This window comes from Cyanistes caeruleus, chromosome 14 (assembly GCF_971803275.1).
Source record: "Cyanistes caeruleus chromosome 14, bCyaCae1.hap1.1, whole genome shotgun sequence".
Lineage (NCBI taxonomy): Eukaryota > Metazoa > Chordata > Aves > Passeriformes > Paridae > Cyanistes > Cyanistes caeruleus.
Window position 1 is genome coordinate 13,977,471 of NC_141714.1, and position 23,836 is coordinate 14,001,306.

At 37.9% G+C, this 23,836-nt stretch overlaps 1 protein-coding gene and 1 long non-coding RNA gene across 3 annotated transcripts in view; one reads left to right on the top strand and one right to left on the bottom strand.

Annotated features, from left to right (window-relative positions):
* The window catches only part of ZC3H12B (zinc finger CCCH-type containing 12B), a 30,410-nt gene extending 7,330 nt beyond the window's left edge, over window positions 1–23,080 (top strand). Inside the window, exons 2-6 of the mRNA XM_086850842.1 lie at window positions 13,130–13,895; window positions 15,312–15,451; window positions 16,151–16,385; window positions 16,473–16,579; window positions 17,133–23,080. Coding sequence (XP_086706968.1) covers window positions 13,294–13,895; window positions 15,312–15,451; window positions 16,151–16,385; window positions 16,473–16,579; window positions 17,133–18,553 — 2,505 coding nt within the window. The 5' untranslated portion in view covers window positions 13,130–13,293 and the 3' untranslated portion in view covers window positions 18,554–23,080. The remainder of the gene's footprint in view (window positions 1–13,129; window positions 13,896–15,311; window positions 15,452–16,150; window positions 16,386–16,472; window positions 16,580–17,132) is intronic.
* Window positions 627–6,259, bottom strand: LOC111928625 (uncharacterized). 2 transcript variants are annotated; one of them, XR_015276482.1, is made up of 4 exons: window positions 5,988–6,255; window positions 4,384–4,703; window positions 3,987–4,236; window positions 627–3,137 (listed from the first exon to the last, which is right to left on the bottom strand). It is a non-coding gene; the product is annotated as an uncharacterized LOC111928625 (long non-coding RNA). The 2 variants fall into 2 exon arrangements; XR_015276483.1 differs by having other exon boundaries at window positions 1,510–3,137; window positions 4,327–4,703; window positions 5,988–6,259.
* Window positions 23,081–23,836: the final 756 nt, after the last annotated feature.

Consider the following 23,836-nt stretch of genomic DNA (forward strand, 5'->3'; position numbering starts at 1 on the left):
CTTATTGTTCTTCTCCAAAGATGGTTACAAGAGGGAGACATATGCAGAAACAGAAATGGCAAATTTGTTTTTCTTTTAAAATACTTTATCTGAATTGACTCAGAAAAGAGGAAGCTTCTAAATAAAATTTATTACTAACCATAGCTAGAAGACTATTTTTCAATTGCTGTTTCAATATTAATTTTAAGGACAAGGTATTCACTGCTGGTGTAACCAGCTAGTACTTCAGATTTAATGTATTAGTGTTTTATTTTAGAGAAACCATAATAAGAAAAAGTAAAATATTTTTCTTGACATTGTACTGAGTTTGACTTGATAAAAGACTATACAATATTAGGCCTTTGATTTGTGTAAATTTAAGGTTTCTCTGTTCATCAAAATGACAGTGTTGAGACTTCCCAGGAATGTGTTGAGACTGACATTGCATAGTAAGATAAGAAAAAAAATTCATTAAACAGAATCAAAATGCTGTCATTTATATGGCTCTAATTATCAAGGGACTGAAAAGCCTGATCTGCCATTTTAACACTTCTGTTAAAAATGCTGCTTGACTTAGCACATATTCTGTGAGTACTACTATACACGTCTCTAAATGTATAAATGAGCTGCGGATCTGTGCTCAGATCTTACTTTAGACCATATCTAATTTATTAGATTAAAAAGTACAAGAACTATTTGAACATGTATTCATTTTAAGCATCTTAAAATTAAAGTACTCCTTTCATATAAGCTTCCTCACTCCTCAGCAAGCACAATATTGTAAGCACTGTTAATGCCAAATATTTGCATCAAAATGCTTTTGATATATTTGCATCAGATGCTTTTAAAACCTTCACTTGTTTTCCTTCACTTATATGTATTTTGGACTTTTTATGGAAGCTATATCAGAATATATGTTATATATATCTTCACTGATTTGATGCTTACATGAGTTTTATGTTTTGTTTGTTAATGTTTGTTTGTTATTTATGTTTTGTTTGCTAAGTAAGGAAGCTCTTAGGACAGTTTTAATGAAACTGTATAAAATAGTTCTAAACTGTGACTACGAATTGTGAATATTGTAGTTTTCTAAAAGCACCAAATTATGGAGTCACTTTAATTTCTAAATGGCCATGTTAAATAGGAAAATATTCTAAAAAGCCTATTTTGTCCTATTTTTCTACAATCATGCAACATTTGATGCAACAAATGAAAATTAAATATGCTAAGCTACCACATTTGTTATATAGTGAAAATAATTAATTTTAAGGTTCAAAAAAATAAATTGATGACAATAATTAATTCCTGTTGAACTGCAACATATTCATAATTATGATATGCATTATTATGATATGCACGTGTAAAATGTAATGTATTCCTGTTACCTCTATTTTAAATAATTGTAAGTATGAAAATCTAGTAGTTCAAGGTGTGCATACAAGGCAAAGTGCTACTAGTCTCTAATGTCCTTTTTATTAAGGACAAGAGATAATTGCCTTTTGCCCGACCTGGAAATGAAACTTGAGATAATTTTAGTAAGGAGGTAATATAAAGGAGGATCTTTATTTGAAGGCCTTCCGAGGCTGTTATGGAAAGATGTCCACAAAAGCCCACCCCCACAGGGATGAATACATTTTTATAGGTTTTAGGAAATTAGCATAATTGATAAAGAGCACCAATTAGGAGGGCAAGTGATGATGCAGTTCCCCCCCCCCAGGTCAAGCCCCTTCTCTGGAGTCCCTCCCTTCAGCACTAGCTGTACTTTGCCCATGAGAATGTATCTCAAAGAGTTGTTCTCAGCCTTGGTTCCCAGGAAGAACCAAGACAGCCCTGGAGCCTTGTACCTCCTGGTGTCGCCCTGAAAACTCAGTTTTCTGAACTTGCTGACATAGTTTTCTAAAGACTTTCCGAGGACAGTAACTGTATACATAGACATGTGTACATTCTTTCTGATACATGTCTTTTGATGGACATCTCTCACGGCCAGTGCGGTTGGGAAGGTGTCCTGACCATCCAGTCCCTGTCTGTGGTCAGAAACTTATAAATTTGGAGAGAATAAATAAAGTGCTCTCTTCCTTTCACCACACCTCAAACTGTGTTCATGTGACCTATTTTGTATCCAGCAGCAACATCCCGGGGCTTGGAGTTCTGGAATTTGTTTTGTCTTTCTGGTTAAGGAAAGGCTATGGAAAAGTACTGGGAAAACTAGCCACTAATACGATAGCCTACAGAGCTACAAATATATGTGTGAAGAATACAGAGAACATTTAAAAAAAGGGCAAAACCTAAACAGCACCATTCCCCTTGCTTTTTTAGAGACTAACGACTCTTGTTTAGTCTCTACTCCATATTTAACTCCACTACTGGTTTATACAACCAGCTATCTTACAAGCTGTTATACAGATACCAACTATAATTACAACTACTATGAATACTTTTTATCTAGGCTCAGTTTGGTAACCATGATGTGAATGTATTGAAGATACTCAAGATTCAGTGAGCTCTTTTGAGAGCTAGCTGGTATAGAATGGGTTTGCTTCCAAATTTCAACCAAATCCTTAGCAATTCTTTCATTCTGATCTTCATAAGAAGAACAACCAGTGGTAATTTCATGGTTAGTTGGAAATTAAGATCCATTCTGTTTTGTTAATAGCCTTAATATGATTAAATATTATATTTGGCATCACAGCCCCAGGGACACAGGCCTGATCTTTATCCAGGGGCAAGACTTACCAGGCCAAATTTTCATATCCAACACCCCCTGACAAGTTGTTCTTATGAAGAGTTTTTGGATGCATTTTGGACTAGAGCTACATGCAAATTTTTAGGGCCAAATCTGAATCATGGTTACCAACTGTGTAGATAAGAGGCACAAAAGAACAATTCAAATCACATAATCTTGATTTGAATTCGTCTTTGTTTTCTGGTTGTTTCAGGAACAGATGTCTTCTTAACTCTGGGGCAGTGAATTCAGGGTTCTTTGCCAGCGCCTGGTTTTGGTGCGGGTGGTCAGAGCTTGGAATGGTCCTTTCAACTTAGCTTGAAGGTTACTGTTTTTCCATTTAACATACACTCAGTCTCCAGGCTGGAACAGATGGGCAGGTATGTCTGGATAACATGATGAATCTCTGGAGCTTCTGCGATGTGGAACTTAAAAGCTGTTAAATACCTCAGCCAGTCAATTTTCCCCTCATACGGATTTCTCCCATAACATACACAATTTGGTATGTCCTGCCATGCAATATTTCATAAGGGTTCATGTTGGCTCTGCCTTGATTGCATGCAGATTCTCAGCAAGGCTATAGGCAAGACTTGAACCCATGTCATGAACGTTTCTGACAAATATTACTAATCTGTGTTCTGAGGGTTCCATTCACAGACTCAGCTTTACTACTCATTTGGGATATATAGGGAATTTACAGACCTCAAACAATTTCCAACATTTGACCAGTTTCCCTGATCACTGGGGAACCAACCCCTAAGGAACCCCAAACTTTTGGAATTATATGATTGAGAAAAACTTTCACCACCTCCCTCAGTGTTAGTGTGACGGGTAAGCTTTAGATGTTCCACTAAAGGTGTGAACTAACACAAACACATTCCTGTTTCTTTCTTTGCTTGGTAACTCAGAAGAATCTTTGTCAATAATCTCCAGAAAAATGTCTTGGCTCTGTTATTTTTAACACAACTCTTTTGCCCATGTTTGGGTTGTTTCTGGTGTAATAGCCTGTTCACTTTCCTTGATTTCAGCCTTTTTGCCAGAAAACTGATGGTCCTTTGGATCACACTTTGGGGCAAACCTTAACAAATTGATTTCCTTCTGTGGCACCACTGTTAAGATGCCTTTTTCTGCAGCCCCTTTTACTATTTTATCAGCAAAATGATTCTTTAATTCAGGAGTTGTTTTCCGTTTTGATGAGCTTTGAAATGCATAAAAGCTGCTTCTCTACATTCCCAAATATTCTGTAGTAGTGCATTGATCTGTTCAGAGTGTTCAGTTCTATTACCTTGAATAGTTTGCCAGTCTTCTTTCCTTCCTGATGACTTTGCTCAGTTTTAGATCTTCCATTGATGTAATCAGTTCAGCCTTTTGTGATGATACATTTGATGGCAAGGCCTTTTCCCTGATTACCTGGTTCGTGATTGTCACTGCATAACTTGTCACCTGTTTGCCATCTCGCTTGGAGCTGCTCTCATCGGCATGCAGCTCCCAGTCTGGCACATCCTTCAGGTCTGGTCTGCTGGAATAGGCTTCCTCTACGGTTTGCAAACAGATACATTATCAGTTAGTGTTGGGAACAGAGACATACCAGGATTAACAGCAAACATTTTCAGAATAACATTAACCTGTTTCAGTAACACGGCATAGGGTACATGTCTCCGATGTTCACAGAACAAACTTACAGTGGGTTGCATGCAACTGTTGCATGTATCAATTCTTGGCTGCTGATTGGATGCGTCAATTCTCAGTTGCTGACTTCTCCAGTTCTCTAGTTCCTTTGCCAGCTGATTTCTTAATATAGTTGGGCTTGCCTTAAACCCTCTGGCAGCACTGTCTTGGTGAGCTGACTCTTTTTTCCTTATTTCAGGATTCTTCCATGTAATAGCAGAGAGTCCTTGGCCTTTCTTATTCACAGGGATGCAGGAGAAGGTACTTTAAATTTTCAATTCAGAAAAGCATCCTATCTGTTTTTCTCCTTTTTCAAAATTCCAGTGGATCCTTCCTAGGAGAGTTTGGCAAATACAGAAACTGATAAATCACCCAGAATTTTTCCAATTCATATTTTAAACGTTGAAAGAAGGGCCTCATTTGTCTTACCACTCTGGCACCAAAAGCCCTTACAGTATCTTGTCTCAGTTTCCATACTAAGGTATTTGTTAACACAGGACTCTGCTTGCTTATAGCCTGGTTTAAGGGAGCCTGAAAAGCAATTTCTTTTTCTTTGGACTCGGTGTTTCCCTTCTGAGTACTTGCCAGCACAAAGAGCGCTCGCTGCCCGCCGCACGGTCCGGGCACAGGCGCTGGATGCGGGCACAGCCGCCCCGGGGCTGTGCCGCTGCTCACAGCGCCCCTCGGGTCTCTCTAGAACAAACCTCGTTATTGTGGAAACTGCGGTAGAGTCATTCCTGCCTACAGAGGTGGCGCTTCCTCGAGGGACTCAACTCTGCCTTTTCCCCCCCTCCGCAGCAGCAAAATCCGTGCTGCCCACGGGGGTGAGGCTGCCGCCGACAGATTTCACACCCGCGGCCCCTCTGGGGCCGAGCCGGGCCGTGGCAGCGCAGCGGCGGCCCCGGTGCCGCTTGCCGGGGCCTCTCCCCCGCGCCATCCCCATCCCGGCCGTCCCAGGGCAATCAATGGCAGGAGTCACCTCGGCTCCTGTCAGAGCCGCTGTCCCCTCTCTTGTGACACGGGGAGCGTGGCCGCCCCGCTCGCCGAGCCGTCCCGGGAGTCCGGGAGCCGCCCCTGCCCTAAAATCCTGGAAAAAACTTTCCACAGATGCAACACAGGAAGGGGTGTGCTTCCCCCCTCCCCTGCAGTGGTGCAAGCCCAGCTTTTTTCGCCGCTCCACAAAAGCTGTAGGAAATGGGAGCTTCTCGCCCTCCTCCTGCCAGCCTGTGGGAAGTGGGGACCCTTCTCCCTCACCTCAGCAAGGAGCGGGCCAGGCCTCCCCCGGCCGCTCCGTCCCCAGGCCAGAGCTCAGTTCAAAACCCGCGCGTGTTAAACACGAATTAAACTTTCGCCTTGTAATTTGCTTTTCTCCACCAATGAACAATAGCCAGAGGCAAACACACGCACGCCCCGCCTCCCCCCAGCCGAATTGGAGCTGGTTGGAAAAGCGGCGAAAGGAAAAAAAAAACAACCTGAAAAAGCAGTGCAAAAGCAAATTCCCCCGCCACCAAGCCTGGCCGTCCCGGGATTGCTAGCAATTACTGATCTCGAACGGATACACAACACACACAGATACGAACTACACACTACACAACAAAAAGAGCTATCTTTATATTACCTCCTGCGGGATCTCGGAGCCGTGGTGTCTCATCCTCTGGCCGCTGCCCGGAATTCTGAAGATTGCCAGCAGGAAAGAATTCCTTGCAGGATGTTCTCGGTCCGGAAGAACCATACCAGGTTCTCCCATCCCGTCTGGGTTTGCCAGAATAAATTTTGCCCAACCTGGAAATGAAACTCGAGATAATTTTAGTAAGGAAGTAATATAAAAGAGGATCTTTATTTGAAGGCCTTCAGAGGCTGTTATGGAAAGATGTCCACAAAAGCCCACCCCCACAGGGATGAATACATTTTTATAGGTTTTAGGAAATTAGCATAATTGATAAAAAGCACCAATTAGGAGGGCAAGTGATGATGCAGTTTCCCCTCAGGTCAAACCCTTCTCTGGAGTCCCTGCCTTCAGCACTAGCTGTACTTTGTCCATGAGAATGTATCTCAAAGAGTTGTTCTCAGCCTTGGTTCCCAGGAAGAACCAAGACAGCCCTGGAGCCTTGTACCTCCTGGGGCTTGGAGCTCTGGAATTTGTTTTGTCTTTCTGGTTAAGGAAAGGCTATGGAAAAGTACTGGGAAAACTAGCCACTAATACGATAGCCTACAGAGCTACAAATATATGTGTGAAGAATACAGAGAACATTAAAAAAAAGGGCAAAACCTAAATGGCACCAATAATGTCATGCAGCACAACTCTTCCAATTTTTTGATCTGAAGTACCCAAATGTTAATTTTAGAATATTTCTGATTTTCTTCAGTTGTTAATCTGTCCCAGCAGATGTGTACCACCTAAGTGTATAATTAGAATGAGAAAAAGTTACCATTTTTATTTGTGACTCATATTTGAGCACTTTCTTAGTAGATAAAATAGTTTACTACCTCAGAAAATATTCAAAGCAGCAGGCAGCAATGTGCAATATCTGTGCTGCTTCTGAGATAAGGATACAACAAGATAGTTGTATCTTCAGTGCCATGAAAACACTCATGCTGAACTGTGTTACCTTCTTCATAAGCACTGAAGAAATGCCAGTTTCAAAATCAAGGGCTTATTCAAAATCCAGGGCCATGTATACATCTTGAGCTGCTCCTGGTCTGTGTCCTGACAGTAACTGCTGCCTGACAAATACTATTCTGTCACATTCCTGAAAACAACGGGGGAAGCTTGTGCAATGCATTTTGGTGCTGGTTGGTTTGTTGGGATTTTGTGTATGTGTACTGCAGGCTTGAATCACAATGCCTTTAAAATGCCAGTCAGTCATGTGTTGGGGAAGTTCTTAAAGCTCAGAAAAACGTACTTGGTAGCACTCTAGAGTTCTTTGGAGTAACCACTGGTCTGTGCTACAGCACACTACAATGCTGGACATCTTGTTGATTGTAGTGTCCATAAACACTATTTAAAATAATTTTTAAAAAGTCTTCTCTTTCTCTTCGTCTCTACTTATTTATGTTGTTTCCATGGGTTTAGACTCTTTAGACAATAGTTGGTGTGTGTATAACAAGGAAGTTGTCAGCTTTCTGTTAGTAGGCTTATACACTGTCTACTCTTTAATCATAAGGCGTAGCTGTTGACGCATCGTATGCCAGCCTGATCAATTGTTTGGTTGTGAATGTGATAGATTTCGTTTCATTTTTGAACAAGAAACCTGGGACCATGATAAGTTCACCCAATTGCTGTTAAGGTCTGTGTTGCTCTTCCTGTCAGAACTGATGACATGAAAATTAGTTTGGGTAGATGTGTTTGTGTTCTTCAGCTTCTGATTGCATAGAAACAGCCACAGTAATCAAAGGCTTGGCTGTTGTTTGGAACAGCCTCCTTCCAGAAAGATACCTCTTCCTTCTACACATAGGTGCATGCTAATGATAAGTTAGTGAAATGAAGAGTACAGAGACACACTAAGACATTAAAGTTAATGCTGAAGCCATGGAGGGAATAACTTAATTTTCATAATAAAAAACACAACCTTTTTTTTTTTCTTAATATGATTGTCAAGTTGTTTATTTTGTTTAATTTGGTTTATTGAGACAGTTTAAAAAATACAAAAGGATAAATCTGCAGTATTTATTCCCTATTGTGCATGTGGATCTCTCCTAGATCTTACCATTTCACATGCAATTTTTGAGGTTTTTTTGGGAGGGAGACTTATTTAAAAAAAAACCCCACTGATTAGCTACATGTATCTCAAAAGCACACAAGGGAAAATAAACAAACTATCCCTCCTTAAAATAAATAGTATAGAATCATTATTAAGTATTTCTTATCCAGGTGAGAGAGATATTAAAGAAAATACATGGGTTGGAGTTCTTTGTTTTGTTTTAATTTTGCATTTTAGTATCTGCAATGACAGAATAAAAGCAAAAGTGCTTAAATGTTGGTGAAAGGAGTTGATAAAATGTTTCATTTAAAGGTTGTTTTTCAAAGTAGATGTGTGTATAATATATTTGCACCTTTGAAGGGCATGGCTCAGAGCACACTGAGATGATGGAAAGGCAGTGCCATAAGGGACCAAAAGAAGCTGTTCATTCTTTTACCTGAGTTTCTGTTGGTCCTGCTGAAATGAACAGGCTTAGAATAGGCTATTTCTAGCACTGGCTCTTTAATAGTCATTGTCATTTGAATAGTGATTGTTGAATAATTTGCAAGTGTTTTCATTTATATTATAGTACTTTATTGCTGTGCAGATATTTTCGTTCTGTTTTAATACCAGCAAAGTTGAGGAGATGCTTTCAGTTTAGCCCCTTATGAACAAAATATACATGATTTTGTCTGACTCTTTTTTCTGAATCACATTATCAGTTCTACTAGTTGCTCATGACTGTGCTGAAAGAGGTGTTTAGGAAGAAAACTTGGTTGGTTGCTTAGCAGCAAGCATCATGAGAATTGAAATTTTAAAGTTGCAGTGTCTTTGTTTTTGAGTTGCAATAGCTTTAAATTAGAAATTCGTAGTAGCTTTCTTTTCTTTCCTTTAAGTGTGTGTTCGTATTTGACTGTCCTTGGGGAGAATGTAACTCATAATAAACAAATTCTGAAATTTCAGTGAGAAAATGTTGCTGTTCATTATCTGCAAGATGAGGTTTGATTCTATATTTGAAAATATTTTCTGATTTGTTTCTCTATTTTGTAGTTATCAGCAAAATCGAGTGTTACTCAAATTACTTATGTTTTTAAATTTTTATTCTGAGTTTGGTTGTAAGAGGATTTTTAAAAAAATTAATTTAACCCACTGTGATAACTCCTTAGTATATCTATATGAATTTTAAAAAGTATTCAGTATAAGCAGTAAGAGAAAAAAAAAAGTGGAATTTTATTCACAAGGATAGTTATATTAACTGATAATTTGTAAGTTTTTTTCATAAACTCCCTTAGTGTGCCCACAAAAGTACTACATTCCAAAGATGTCTTGACAAACAGTACCAAACTTTTCCTTGTGTTTTTTCTGATATTCCAGCCTGTCTTCATAATTCTAGATTGTATATTCATTGTGCAAGGGACTGGATGGTCAGAATAGGCTTGCAACTGATAGAGATCCCTAGGTACAATTGTACTACCACTACTAATTAATTTAGATCAGAAAGGAAAGAAATTCTGTGTTATTGTCAGTACTCTGCAAGATGATGTTTGAATTTCTGAGAAGTACAGTGTGGAAAAACAAATAAACAAACAAACTATACTGTTGTTGCTTCTGGGTTTGTTTTTTTTTTCAGTCTAAATGCCAGTGAGTTAATTGCATAAATATGTTCCTGCTGACTGGAAATACCCTTGGAGATGTGGCTATAATTGTGCTGGTTGTTTTCACATGTATCAGAGGAATTATGGCATTTGTCACTGAAAGTGGGAAACAGGAGGAATATTAATAACTAGGAGTTGTTTTAATTTGGGTGTGGAAAACACAAACTACCAAGTAGTCTTTTATGAAAAAAAAGTTTTCTATTTTTGCACATATTTTCTTTCAGACTGTATACATACAAATTATGTATATTACATGCAGACTATCACTTCTCTTTTTTTTGTAGAAAATTTAGTGGTGATTTGGCCAATTAAAAAAATTAAGCCATAAAGTCATTGTTAGAGAAGAAAGTGATTACATATAGCTGTAGCCAAAGTTTGAAGATCTAAGGGCACTGAATGAAATGTGTGCTCTGTACAGTTACTAGAAACAAAGATAGGCTTTAAACTCAGTAACAAGGGTACATTATTTCGTATGTTGAGTTCTTTACATTGTAGTTTTGCATTTTGCACTTTATAAATATTTTTTTCAAATAAGGCTGAAATTGCAGTGTTTGGGCCCAACATGGTATTTGGGAAATGTGTGTAATATTAATATAATATAATATTTTTTATATTTAATAACTGCAGTATAATTTTTTGTGTGTATCAAGCTTTCTGTTTGAACTTTTCTCATCTCTTATTTATTATGATGCTAGAATAAAATTTGACTGTCTTCTCAGTCACAGTTCATTCATATGTATGGAAAACATTGTAAAGAAAGACTTGTTACAAATTACCTGAAGAAGTCCAAGTAGCAGAAATGTAGATATTTATCTACACATAGTAATAAAAACGCATCTTTCCTGACATGTTTGTAATAAACTGATACAGTGTGTGATAAAAACTCATCTTCAGAACCACAAAGGACCTTGGGATTACAATGGCCAGCACAAGAACTCCAGTAACACAGAGGAATGGTGACCCAGACGAGCTTCTCTGGGGGCTGTCACAGAGAGCCACCAGCCCTTTGCTGTGGGGATGACACCCATCACCATGAGCCTGGGGCTGCCTGCTCCATCTCACAGACACAGGGAACGTGGGACGCAAGGAAAAAGTGTTTTGTGGTTGATTATTGCTTGGACAGGCTGGGGAGGCATCAAGGGCATTGTAGGGGTCAGGGGAGAGAATGGAGGTTGCAGCATGATAAGTTTAATGAAAGCCAGATTCTTGTGGCATTGTGCTTAGAGAGATGACAACTGGGAAAGAAGAATGGAGCTCTTTAAACTTGGATGAACAGAATCATGCTGTTCTTTGTCCAGTGCCAAAGCAGTACAGTCTCGGTAACTTGAAAAAAATCATCTTGCCACATGTATTGTAGAGCATTCTTTCATTGCAATATTTTGTAGGCTGCGGGTGCAGTGTGCTGATAACTTTGTTTTTTAACCTTCTTTTACAATAATTTTTATTTTTTTTTTTTTATTGGCAAGGTACAAGGTTATGTATGAGACCTAATTAAAATACATTCCAGGTTAAGCTATTAATACATCTATGTTGGCAAGTACTTGGGTTGTAAATACACTGCTATATTATATTATTATCACATGCTATGTGAGAGAAAAATCACGTAGAATGAAAATAGAGAGTACTGTAAAAATAATAACTAAGTATTAAGGGAGATACTCTTTGAATAAATAACATGAAAGAACAGCAGTTTTTAAAGTCTAGCTTAAACCTAACTAATCAAGACTGGAATTGCCATTCAAACACAAGGAAACTGTTTTTATTCCATATAGCATGAAGGACTTAGACTATCACAGAATCCTTTAGGTTGGAAAAATCCTCCAGGATCATTGAGTTCCCACCTTGTCAAATAGACCAGAGCACTGAGTGCCATGTCTGATTGTTTTTTGAACACCTCCATGCATGGTGACTCCACTGCCTCCCTGGGCAGTCAAATCCAATGCTTGACAACCCTTTCTGTGAAGAAATTCTTCCTGATGTCCAACCTAAACCTTCCCTGGCACAGCTTGAGGCCATTTCCTCTTGTCCTATTGCTGGTTGCTTGGGAAAAAATATGGATCCCCACCTGGCTACAGCCTTCTTTCAGGCAGTTGTAGAGAGTCACAAGGTGTCCTGTGACCTTCCTTCTCTCCAGGCTGACAAAATATAAATATAATAAGAATATATGAAAATGTGAAAAAGTATGGCTCTTCTTTATTAAAAAATAGTGTTGATTCGCTCAAAACTTGACCTTTTAGGGTTTTTATTTAGGTACAAGTGATTAACATTTTCCTAAGGAAATTAGGCTTCTGAGCAGCTGTCTCTGCATGTGTGTACATTTTTGTTTGCATAAATTGGAGTGCCATCTGGTAGAATGTTACTGCATGTTTATGGTAATTATATATTACTGTATAAAGGTTTTGCAGGTTAATAATCTTAGTTTCTCTTTGAGACAATTTTAGAGGGTTTGGTTGTTGTGTTAGGCCAATATGGACCTGTCTCAGAGATCCTTTGACATATTTATGGTTTTGCTTATCAAATTTTATCACTCTTTGGTTGTTCTCTGAAATATTCCCATAGACAATAGAAACCCACCAGTTAATGTAGGGAAATATTTAAGAAAGAAACCTTTCTAAGACTTAGTAGCAGAGCTTTGAACTAGATTCATTAGGGGAAGGGATGTGCTTCTAAGTGTCAGAGAGGAACCAAGAAACACCAGCACTCTAGGAAGCAGCAGGGAAACACCTGTAAATTGTCCCAAAGAAATTAGGGATGACCTCTCACAAATGGTGAAGAGGCCATTCTATGATTCTGTGAGCGGTATAATAGGTGCTGTGATTTTCTGCATCTTGTTACCTCAAACCAAAAGGATGTGTAAACTTAAAATGAATAAGCTTTGACTTACATGCACACTGGTGATGCTTTTAGTTTTCTTTTGTGGATTATATAATTTTGTTAATTTTCTCTTTTGTTTTCCAGAAGATACTTTTGCTAGGTAAACTTGTTGGTTCTGATAGTAAATCCTTACTGAAAGAGGCTGAAATGGTTTGTGTGAAATTTTATGCATACTGGAACACTGCACAGTTGTTCCTAGTGTAGACAGGCTGTTCCTGCAGTTGAAGACAGGTTACTAGTGGAAATGGTGGCTCACCATTTTCTGTTTTATTATCTTTAAATATTACTGAGATAACCATTCATTCCAGCTTTATGTTTATTGTGTGGGAATTGTCCTTTTTTCTGTAGGTAGAGTAACTGAGGGAGGGAAAGCAAGATTTATTTGTGATTACAGAGACAGTGTAATTATATGCTTTATTATAATCAGTTTACATAGAAATGTGAATGACTGGGGACATCTACTGACTTGTAAACAAAATCATTGTAATTGAATATTTTGCAGAATTGATCAAAACCTAATTTTTATTTTTTTTTCTTTTTTTTTTTTAAAGGAACTTCATGTTGGTGTTGCTTATGCCAGAATATAGTAAGCAAGGCAAATTAGCTCCAGCCTTGTGTAAAATTTTAATTGGCCAACATGATGCAATTGAGTACGAATTCCTGGTGGCTTTGGAAATGAAAGAGAACTGAGCGCTCTGGCTGGAAGTTGAACGTGATGACGGCCTGGTCTATGGTAGGGAAGCTGAAAATGGAGAAGAGGCACTCCAGAGAAGACAGAAATGTGGAACAAGATGCGGGGGAATGCAGTGCTGAATCTGAGGAATGGACGAGCTCAGAAAGTGAGCCTGAGCAACCATACTTCAGAAGCAGTACTCAGTGGAGAGAAAAGGAGGTTTCCACCAAACCGCATCGGCCGCTCTGCCGGTCCCCGTGTCTGGATCGCCCAAGTTTTTCACAGAGCAGTATCACACAAGACTTGAAGCTAGATGAATGCAAAACAAATTTGGACAAGGAATACCAAGCTAAAATGGATTTTGCTTTAAAGCTTGGGTATGCAGGAGATCAGATCCAGGCTGTACTGAATAAGTTGGGAGCAGATGCGCTCATCAATGATGTTCTAGCAGAGCTTGTGAGACTTGGCAACAAAAGTGAATCAGAGGGACAAAGCGCTGCCAGCAGTACCACTGGTACTCTGGTGCCAAGAGGCCCTTGCCCAAAGGAAATAGCAAGCCCTGAATTGTCACTGGAAGATGAAGTGGTGGATAACAGTGATAACTTGAGGCCAATTGTCATTGATGGAAGCAATGTTGCTATGAGGTGGGTCTCCCTGTCACAATATTTGAAAATAATCACTCACTAAAACATTTAAGAAAAAAACCAATATTGATGGCAAAGTAATTTTAAGTCAATTTAGTAGACTATTGCACTGATAATATGTCTATTTTATGGACTTTCTAGGCTGGGCTTTTCATTATGCTGTTACTCATTTATATGTAATCCATATTCCAGTTCTTCTGCCCTCATTTTAAATCCAAGTTCTCACCTCAGTTCTTTTCTTCAAACAGTCTATTGTAGTGTGCTTTACTAGATGGGTTTAGTATTTTTAAGTCCTTGAAAAATACTGAAAATTGTTTCTGGGCATCTTCTGACTCAGGATATTCTATATACACTTGGCTGCTTAGGTCAACACTAACCCAAGAGATACCTGTCCCGTACCACTTTTGAACATCTGTAGAGTACAGAGTTCACCTAGCCAATTATTTGTTTATCATTGAGTAAGTATGATTTTTTTTTATGAGGGAGTTACTTAAATACAGTTTAGTGATCAGTGATACCAAGATTTCTTCAGGTAGTGTTCATACAATAGACTTAGTATCAGTCTTTTGCTCTAAAAAACTTGTGGTATGTTTATTAAGTTTATTAAGAAAATTCGGGTTTTTATAGGTGTATTGAGTATGCTGACTTTTCAAATATGCAAACCCTTCAAATCCTATAACAATATTTTATATACAGAAATTTCCAATTTCATGTTGGGGTTACATCAGTCCATAAGATGTTTCTGTAAAGAAACATTGTTTTCTATCAAACCTCTTAAAAATTTTTTTCCCTTGCAGAAATTTCTTGGGCTTTTTTTAAAATTAAGCTCTTTTATTTGAATTGTGTGCTCTTAGAGACTCCTTTGTGTCAGAAAACAAATTTTTTATGGGGATGGGACTTAAATAATGTAGACACAACTATTTCTTTCCTATAAAAAGTTCTAACAAAAATGCAGAACATTTAGTATCAAAGGATTTTATTAATATAGATGTTTAAAAGCACTGATCACCCATGGCAGTCAGCATTGTTCATTCCTCTTTTTGTGATTGCATTTTGTAGTGCTACTTAAGGTGAGCTCAGTTGTCGGGGAAGGTGATATTTTTCATTAGGTCAGCTAACAAAATGAAGAAAACTGAAAACCTTCATATTTACTTGCTTTTTCTCTGGAGACAGTGAAATGTCACCATTTATAGACTTTTTAAGTAGCAGCAGTGCTGTAATCTGATGGCTGAATAGCTCTGTTCAGTTGTCTTTTTCCATGTAAAGGGGCCTAATAAAACGTTACAGACTTTGTTTTCCTTATATCGTTTGACCATAGCAGCTTTAGAAGAAAAAAACAACCAAACCACCACAACAAAACCCAAAACCAAATCTAACTTCTGTCCTTGCTGTTTCTAAAACTTGCATGTTCTTCAGCCATGGGAACAAAGAAGGATTTTCCTGCCGGGGAATTCAACTAGCTGTTGATTGGTTTCTGGAAAAAGGACATAAAGATATCACTGTGTTTGTACCTGCATGGAGAAAAGAACAGTCTCGACCTGATGCACCAATTACAGGTAACATCAAGATTTTCTTCGACCACTTGGTTAAAAATGAAAAGAAATTACTGTCGTGTTTCTGATGGGTCCCAGTACTGGGCTGTGGATGTGGTGATGATGTTGCAGTCAGCTGTTTGTTTGAAAACAGAACAGTTTCACTGGTGAGAAAACAAGCATTTAAATATCTGCATGCGTAAACAATGTTGTGTGTTTCTTAACATTATTGGATGGTTTCAACGCCTTTGAGAAGCAGTAGTTGAAATTTTCCCATTGAGCATACAGGAACTTACAGGAGCCTTATTTGCTGGGTGAATATAATATAAGAGGTAACAGGCCAGGGACTCAGTAGGATTATCTTGAACACTGAAAAGGCAGCATGTGTTTTGACTCACAGAAAGTCCTTGCATTTTAGTCTAGGCTAAGAAGGCTATTGTAATACAGTAACACCTGAGTTCCTGACGTATTCAGGAAGACTGAGTAAAGGTACATGGCTACAGAGTGGTTATGAAGTTCAAATATTGAATATTTACTCAGTGCTTTGAAACCTCAGAAATAAAATCCACATCTAGGTGTTTTTTAATCATAATGAGGACTGTGTATGAATATAATTGCAAGATACTTTGTCAGATGAAAAAGGCAATATTTTCGTAATACAAAGGTTGCATTTCTTTCTTTTAAAACTTTTTAAAAAGCTGCTCAACTAAAATTTTTTTACAGATCAAGAAATCTTACGTAAATTGGAGAAAGAAAAAATTCTTGTTTTCACCCCATCTCGAAGAGTTCAGGGAAGAAGAGTAGTTTGCTATGATGACCGATTCATAGTAAAACTTGCTTTCGACTCGGATGGCATCATTGTATCAAACGATAACTATCGGGATCTTCAAAATGAAAAACCAGAATGGAAGAAGTTCATAGAGGAGCGGCTGCTAATGTATTCTTTTGTGAATGACAAGTATGGGTTTTTTCTTCAAAACTAAATGAATTTACTAATTCAGCATTCTCAGGAAAAACTGATCATGTTTCATTTCTTTTCCCTTAGATTTATGCCTCCAGATGATCCTTTAGGACGCCATGGTCCAAGCCTTGAAAATTTCTTAAGGAAAAGGCCAGTTATTCCTGAACATAAGAAACAACCGTGTCCTTATGGTAAGTGCTCAAGTCAGATCAATTTGTTGAATTTAAAGGTAGGTGAAGCAAGCAATTAACATCTTGTCATTAGAAGAACAAAAAAAGGTACCACTTTTCATGTTGCCATCCAAGCACAATGTCCACTTTTATACCCTTCATAAACATATTTTAAAAAGTGTAGCAGAAAATTAAGGATTGCCAGATACATCTTGTGGATAATACAGCTTTTTGCTTTTTTTTCTTTCTGGTTTGTATTCGAGGGAGGAGATTAGTAATTAGTAAAACTGTGTTAAAGCTGATTTGTTTTATATAGCACTGTGTACGTTGTCATTATTGAAATCATGAGCCAGTAGGAAGAAACATAGTATGTCTTGCCATGGATGCAGATAGCTATGGGTACAGGCAGCAGTCTGTGACTGCCTGTATATATCAAGTACATCATTATTCCTTAGGGATTTAATATAGAAATACTACTATTGAAAAAATGGTGAAAAATGTAAAGGAAAAAGGTAACAACTGGTGGTATTAAGGAGTTTTTGATGTATTTAACCTGAAAACCCTTTTCTTCCAGGTAAAAAGTGCACCTATGGGCACAAATGTAAATATTACCACCCAGAACGTGCAAACCAGCCTCAAAGGTCAGTAGCGGATGAGCTTCGAATAAGTGCCAAATTATCTGCTGTGAAAACTATGAGTGAGGGAGCCTTGGCCAAATGTGGCACAGGGCCATCCAACTCCAAAGGAGAAATCAGTTCTGAAGTGAAACGCATTGCCCCAAAACGTCAGTCAGATCCAAGCATTAGGTCAGTAGCTGTGGAGCCTGAGGAAAAGTTATCAGCAGCCCGGAAGTCCGAGGCCAGCTCTGTCCCGTCTCTGGTTTCTGCATTAAGTGTACCAACGCTCCCTCCACCAAAAAGCCATGCAGCTGGTGCATTAAATACTCGTTCTGCAAGCAGTCCGGTGCCAGGTTCCTCACAGTTCGTACATCAGAAATCCTCACTGGAACATATGTCCAGTGTGCAATATCCTCCTATACTAGTCACCAATAGCCATGGCACCTCAGTTAGCTATATTGACCAGTATCCCAAATACGAGTCACTGGGGGACCATGGCTATTACTCCTTACTCAGTGATTTCTCCAACTTAAGCATAAGTAGTATCCGTAACTCAGATTATTACGGGGCTGATATGGACCAGGGGATGTATTCTAGAAACTCAAGCCCCTGTCCTGACAATTGCTTAAGCCATACAAGTAATGATTCTTATTCCTCTTACAATGACTTGTATCTGGGTGTAGCAGATGCCAGTCCAGAAGACAATGTGAAGAGCCACAGACTGCCATCGAAAAATCGTCTTCAGCCTTTCCCTCATGGTTACCATGAAGCCTTAAATAGAGGTCAGAGTTACGGAACTGAAGAGCCTAAGCAATCCCTTCGGAAACAGTCAGTTTCCCACTTAGGCCTCCATGCCCAGCATCCCGTTGTTGGAGCACGGTCCAGTTGTCCAGGAGAATACCCTGTGCCTCAAAATGTTCATCCATCAACTGCACAACCAAGCCGTGCCTTGGTGATGACAAGAATGGACAGTATTTCTGACTCACGGCTTTATGAAAGTAACCCTACAAGGCAGAGGCGACCACCTCTCTGTCGAGAGCAGCACGCCAGCTGGGATCCATTACCCTGTGCATCAGACTCTTACACTTACCACTCATATCCACTGAGTAACAACCTCATGCAGCCATGTTATGAACCTGTCATGGTAAGAAGCATGCCTGAGAAGATGGAGCAACTCTGGAGAAATCCCTGGATTGGGATATGTGGTGAGCCACGGGAACCTCATATCATCCCAGAACATCAGTATCAAACATACAAGAACCTCTGCAATATTTTTCCTCCAAGCGTTGTCCTTTCTGTGATGGAAAAGAATCCCCACATGACAGATGCACAGCAGCTGGCAGCTATGATTGTTGCCAAATTAAGAACAGGGCGTTAGAGCAGTACAGCTTCTTTTGGATAAATTAACCTGTACAGCACATAGGACCCAGAGGAAAACTTACATGAAGGAAGAGGCCAATCTATTGTAAATATTTTCTACTAAGATAGTATAAAATTCTGTACACAGTAGCAGTCATATATATGCTGAGGCACTATATAAAAGTTGATTGTATTGCAAATTTTAAGATTTTAAATATAGGGATTTTTAATAGTATTTTATAGGAAATGCATACCTTGCTGCATGGATAGCTCACTAAGAACTCTAATGTCACAATCAGTGTCTCAAAGCTGTTACTACAAAATTAGTGTTAGCAATTATATTGCATGTATTAGTGTACACTTACAATTTGCTTATAAATACCTAATCGGCTTCTAAAAGTATGCTCTATACACACCCAAATGACTTTTAGGGTTTCAGCTTTGTCTTTTGACACTGCCTACTGGCATCTTAAGTACTGAAGAAAAAGTAAATTTGCTAAAAATTAAAATTGGTTCTAAAAGGAAAAACTGATTTCAGTTTTTCAATGTCAACATGGTTGTTGGTAATTAAATTTCACAACTGTCCCTCAAGAGTGTGAATAACTATTACATTGTTCAATGTGTTGGCTCAATCCAACAGAAGCCAAATACTTTATTAAATTAGGACCAAAACATTAAGGAATGTAAAGGCATGAGTGCCATTCAGTAAACTGAAACTTTAACTGTAGCTTCTCTCCAGAATCTCCTCTCAAACGTGCAGTAAGCAGCTGCTGGCCCAAATGACTAGACAAGCTGAAAATAAATTGTCAGTATTATGTAAACTGGATTATTCAACTTGAAGCAGCAAAAACTGGATGTTAACATGGAAGTTCATCACTAACTGCAGCCCTTCCTCTGGGAGCAAGGATGGTGTTTGAGCGAGCCTGACATTCAAGGTTGCTGTACAAGATCAAAAAGGGTGGAGAGGAAAGGCTGCTTCTTGCAAAGAGATGCTCCAGTTTGGGTTTGTGGCAAAGCTGTCCTGGTTTTTGCTCTTCATATCCACGCAAAGGTGTGCATTTGCCTCGTGAAGGCTTTTAGAATTCCTGTTTCAACAGGTGAGATAATTTTGTGTGGCATTGTTTGCGCAACTGGTATCTTGCTCAGGGTGGGAACCTTTGTAGCTAAATGTCTCCAAAAGAGGCGTTTATTGGTTTTTTTAAGCTGCACTGACTGTACGCCCTTTTTTGAATCCACTGTATATTTCAACATTTTGAACCATGACTAACTCGACATGTCTCGAGCTAGGACTTGTTGACTTCTACTGTAGTTTTTTTCATGAAAGTTGAGAAGGCCTGGTTTATGGCCTTTTGTTTCTTCATGAGAAGGTGTGACACTGCCTAAATGTTTCTTACTGTGAAACACACAGAACGTGAGGCTGCAGTCAGGGTTGTTTCTGGTGTTTTGATAATGGCTTGCATGCTGCTTTCTAGTTATCTGTTCGTCTGAAAAACAAAGTTTATCATTTCCTCCACTTGTGTTACTGTAGTGGTTGGTTTGATTCAAAGTATCTTGTGGGCTCTTTATCATGTGCAAAATAGGTTCCTGTCATATTTTAAAAACCCACCAAATGAACCAACAAGAAACCACAATTAGGGGTGCAACTACAGTTAATTTACTGACATTTGATAACTGTATCATTTCACACAGGATAAATATCCTTGTGTTGGTACAGGTGACGTATATAATGACTATGTCATTATGTATTTGAAATGAAGTAACTTGAAGGTGATTCTGTACTTACACTTGGTGTTTAAAAAGAATTTGTTTTAATAAATTAGTTATTCTCTCTGTTAGTGGGGAAAATAATTTAGACACTTATAACAGCTGGGGGAAAACAGATTTAACTCTTGACCAGTTTTCAAAAACATTTCATATTTTTAATTTGCAATTAATTCTTATTCTCTTCTCTTGCATGGTATAAGCAGCTGAGAGCAATGCCTCAAATAACCAGAAATGACCTTTTGTTTGTTGATACAAATTGTATCTCTTTTTCTTGATTGTATAAAAACTGTGTATAAAAAAAAATAATCTCTAGATTAACTTCAGTATTACATTTTCACCACAATGTTTGTGACACCATGTGTCACAGGGAAGTAGCCCATGAATAATTATGGATTTTTTTTATTTAAAATGGGCACTTGTAGTTTATAGACAAACAGGGATAACTTTTCAGAACCAGGTTATTATGTGCACAAATACTGTGTGTACACCTCAAAGCATTACATAGGTATCTTCAGTCTATTTATTAAGCAGATACATTCTTGCACTAAACTTTATGTAAAAATGTTGCTGTTAACTCATCTGCATGTGTTTAAAATGTAACAGTAATTGCTATAGACCCTATTTTATTCTAACCAATTAATTTATAAATTATTTAGGTATGAGATGAAGTTTATTGTGCACTCATGTTTTCCATCTTGCATGGAATTAAATATTTGTATGCAGAAAAATGTTTGTTCTGTTTTTCTCCATTTATAAAGATAAGCTATTTTAAGAGAGGGTTAGTAGGTGATTCTGATGTTCTCTGATGTGGAAAACTGAACTGAGATTTCTGTAGGAAGTGCTGGGTGGCTTATGGAGATATCCATTTTTGTTGGATTTGTCCAGTCATTTTAATTTTCACTAACCTTTGTTTTACTGATGGAAGAATTCCTTTTTAAACAATGGGAATGCTGTGAGAATACAAACCCAGCATACTATTTCCCTAAGGCACTTCAAAGGCAAATTGTCTTATTCTGAGGAGCTATTGGCATCTCTCATGCAGAGTTACAGAATTGGCAGAGTAGCCTTGTGGAAATAACCTGTGCAAATTTTGTGCTTGTTTAGTCCTCCTTAGAGGTAATGAAACTTTTCTATGTGATGTAGTCTTTCCTGATCAACTACTTTAAGTGATAATTTGGTCATCCACACCTGTTTTCAGATATGTTTACAAGACAGTTCAAAACACTGACGCATTCATTAATCTTTAGCGCATAAGCTTGGATTTCTTCTTACATGGAAGAGTTGATCTTATTAACACCTGATCATAACTGTCTATATTGTAAATATAAGACTTTGTATAAATGCTCTTTTTTAGAGCATGGTATTTAAATGTTTTTAAAACTGTAAAAGAACAGTTCTAGAAACTATATTTTAATAAAATCCATGAAAAAAACAATTCTAGATGAGGGGGGAAAAAAAGTGTGAAGGTAAAATCATGAACTACTGCAGTTGATAAGAGTTGAGCAGTAGATTTTAGTGCTTTACTGGGGCCAGAGCATTCTCTGGGAGTTCTGATTTACTTATCTTTCATCTTCAGCTATATTACTTTCACATAATTTGTCACTTAAAAGTGTGTAACTTTAAATTCATAAATCAAAAACCAAATGCTTTATGGAATGTCAGTCTAAATTATTTCATGTTTTTTGTAAGAATTACATGTCAGTAATATAGTAAATTGTACATGATTTCACTGCTGTTAGTCCTGTTGTTGTCATATTGAGCTGCAGTAGTTGGCTTTATTAATTTGTAGAATTAAACATTACTGTTTAATTGTTGTAAAATTTTATAAATCTCTTTGGGTTTTTTTGGTTGACCCAAATATAATGTAAGTCTTAATGACAAAATGAGTGAAAATGGATGTTAAACCAGTATGTGGTATTCTTAAATCTCTGTAGTGGTAAGTGGGTACTGCTCTAGTTGCTGCAGCATGTAATTTATTTACTAGCATGAGTCTGTTTAGCTTTTGTAAAAATGCTTTAGCTGTAAAGTTAAAAACAGGTATGGAGTATGGTTGTTAGAACAAGTAGAAGGAGCTTCATTGAAAACAAACAAAACCAAAAACATCTAAGTAGGTGAGTTTCCCCCTACATACTTAAAATGCAAATTTGTCTCAAGTTATGCATTTTGGCATTTTGTTCAAATAACAAAGTTAAAAATACTTGGTGACATGTATGCATACCTGATCTATATCAACTCGCAAACAGAAACATTCAATTACTGTGATTTTTAAAACTCCACACTAAGGGGAAGGAACATGCATCATTTCTGTGAAACTTTGTTCCAAAGTTGAAATAATACTTGATCTTGACTTGCCAGAAGTTCACCTGAAGCATTCGTAGTCCAGGACTCGGAACAGTCAGACCTTTAGATCTGTCACCGTTACCTCTATGGTGAGAATTCAGCTTTCACACTCCTCTGACGTCCCTATTGCTTGTTTGTGTGACAGAGCCCTCATTAAGTGTATTTCCTGCAATATTTCAACTGGAAAAATACAATTGCACCATCATGTAGATTAGTCTTATGCCAGTGAAGAGTCATTATACAATACTGCTGATTTTGGTCTGTATTTAAAGTTTGTAAATGTATTAAAAGAATTGCAAGAATCTAAAAGAAGTGTAGGTTATCACCTGTTCCCCTCCTGCTCTATGTAAATGTTTTGCACAATTATTTAATAATATTAAATATGTTATAGTTTATATATATTAAAAAATTTGCTTATTTAATAAAACTGAGAGCCATTGGATTATTTGTTTCTAGTTTTTTATTTTTCAACCCTCTTTAGACAAGACCCCCAAAAAGCTTTTTTGCCCAAAATAACTGTTGCAGTCTGTCCACGTTATTTCTTGGTGGCTTTTTTTAGCTGATTTACTGAAAAAATCCCAGATTTTCTAGGTGGGGTAATGGCAGATACCCAGGGCAGTAACTACAGCTGATCAAAATATTGTAGTAGCAGCACATGATTTTACCAAGTGCACTTCCTCCAAGGAGGGAAAGAAGTTACAGATGGTATAGTATGTGCAAGCACCACACATCCCTATTTGAACTGTTACGCTTGTTTGCAATACAAAATACAGTAATTTAAGTAATTTCATACTCAGCCAAAGGCAGTAATAAAGGAACAAATCCCTTTCACTCAGAATTTCCTAAATAAGCCTAATTAACTACTGGGTAAAAGAAGTATTTCTAAAAATACTTGAAAGAGGAACAGCTTCCATGAAAAATTCTTCATAACAGAAAATTTATTTCCTTTTGCATTGGCACTGCTTGCTTTTACAGAAGGAAATATGCAACGTACGTTCCATTTTTGGATGTGTGGTAGCAAGCAACTGCAGTAGAGCAGGATAACAAAAACCTAGAGAAGAAGGAATAAAGAAATAATGCTTTCATTTTGGACATCTAGCTAAGCTTTTACTTCAGGGCCAGTCCAAAGCATCCATGAAGCTGCTGCTCTAAGCATGCATTTCAACCCTCTGCAATGTACTGCTAAAATTGTATGTCC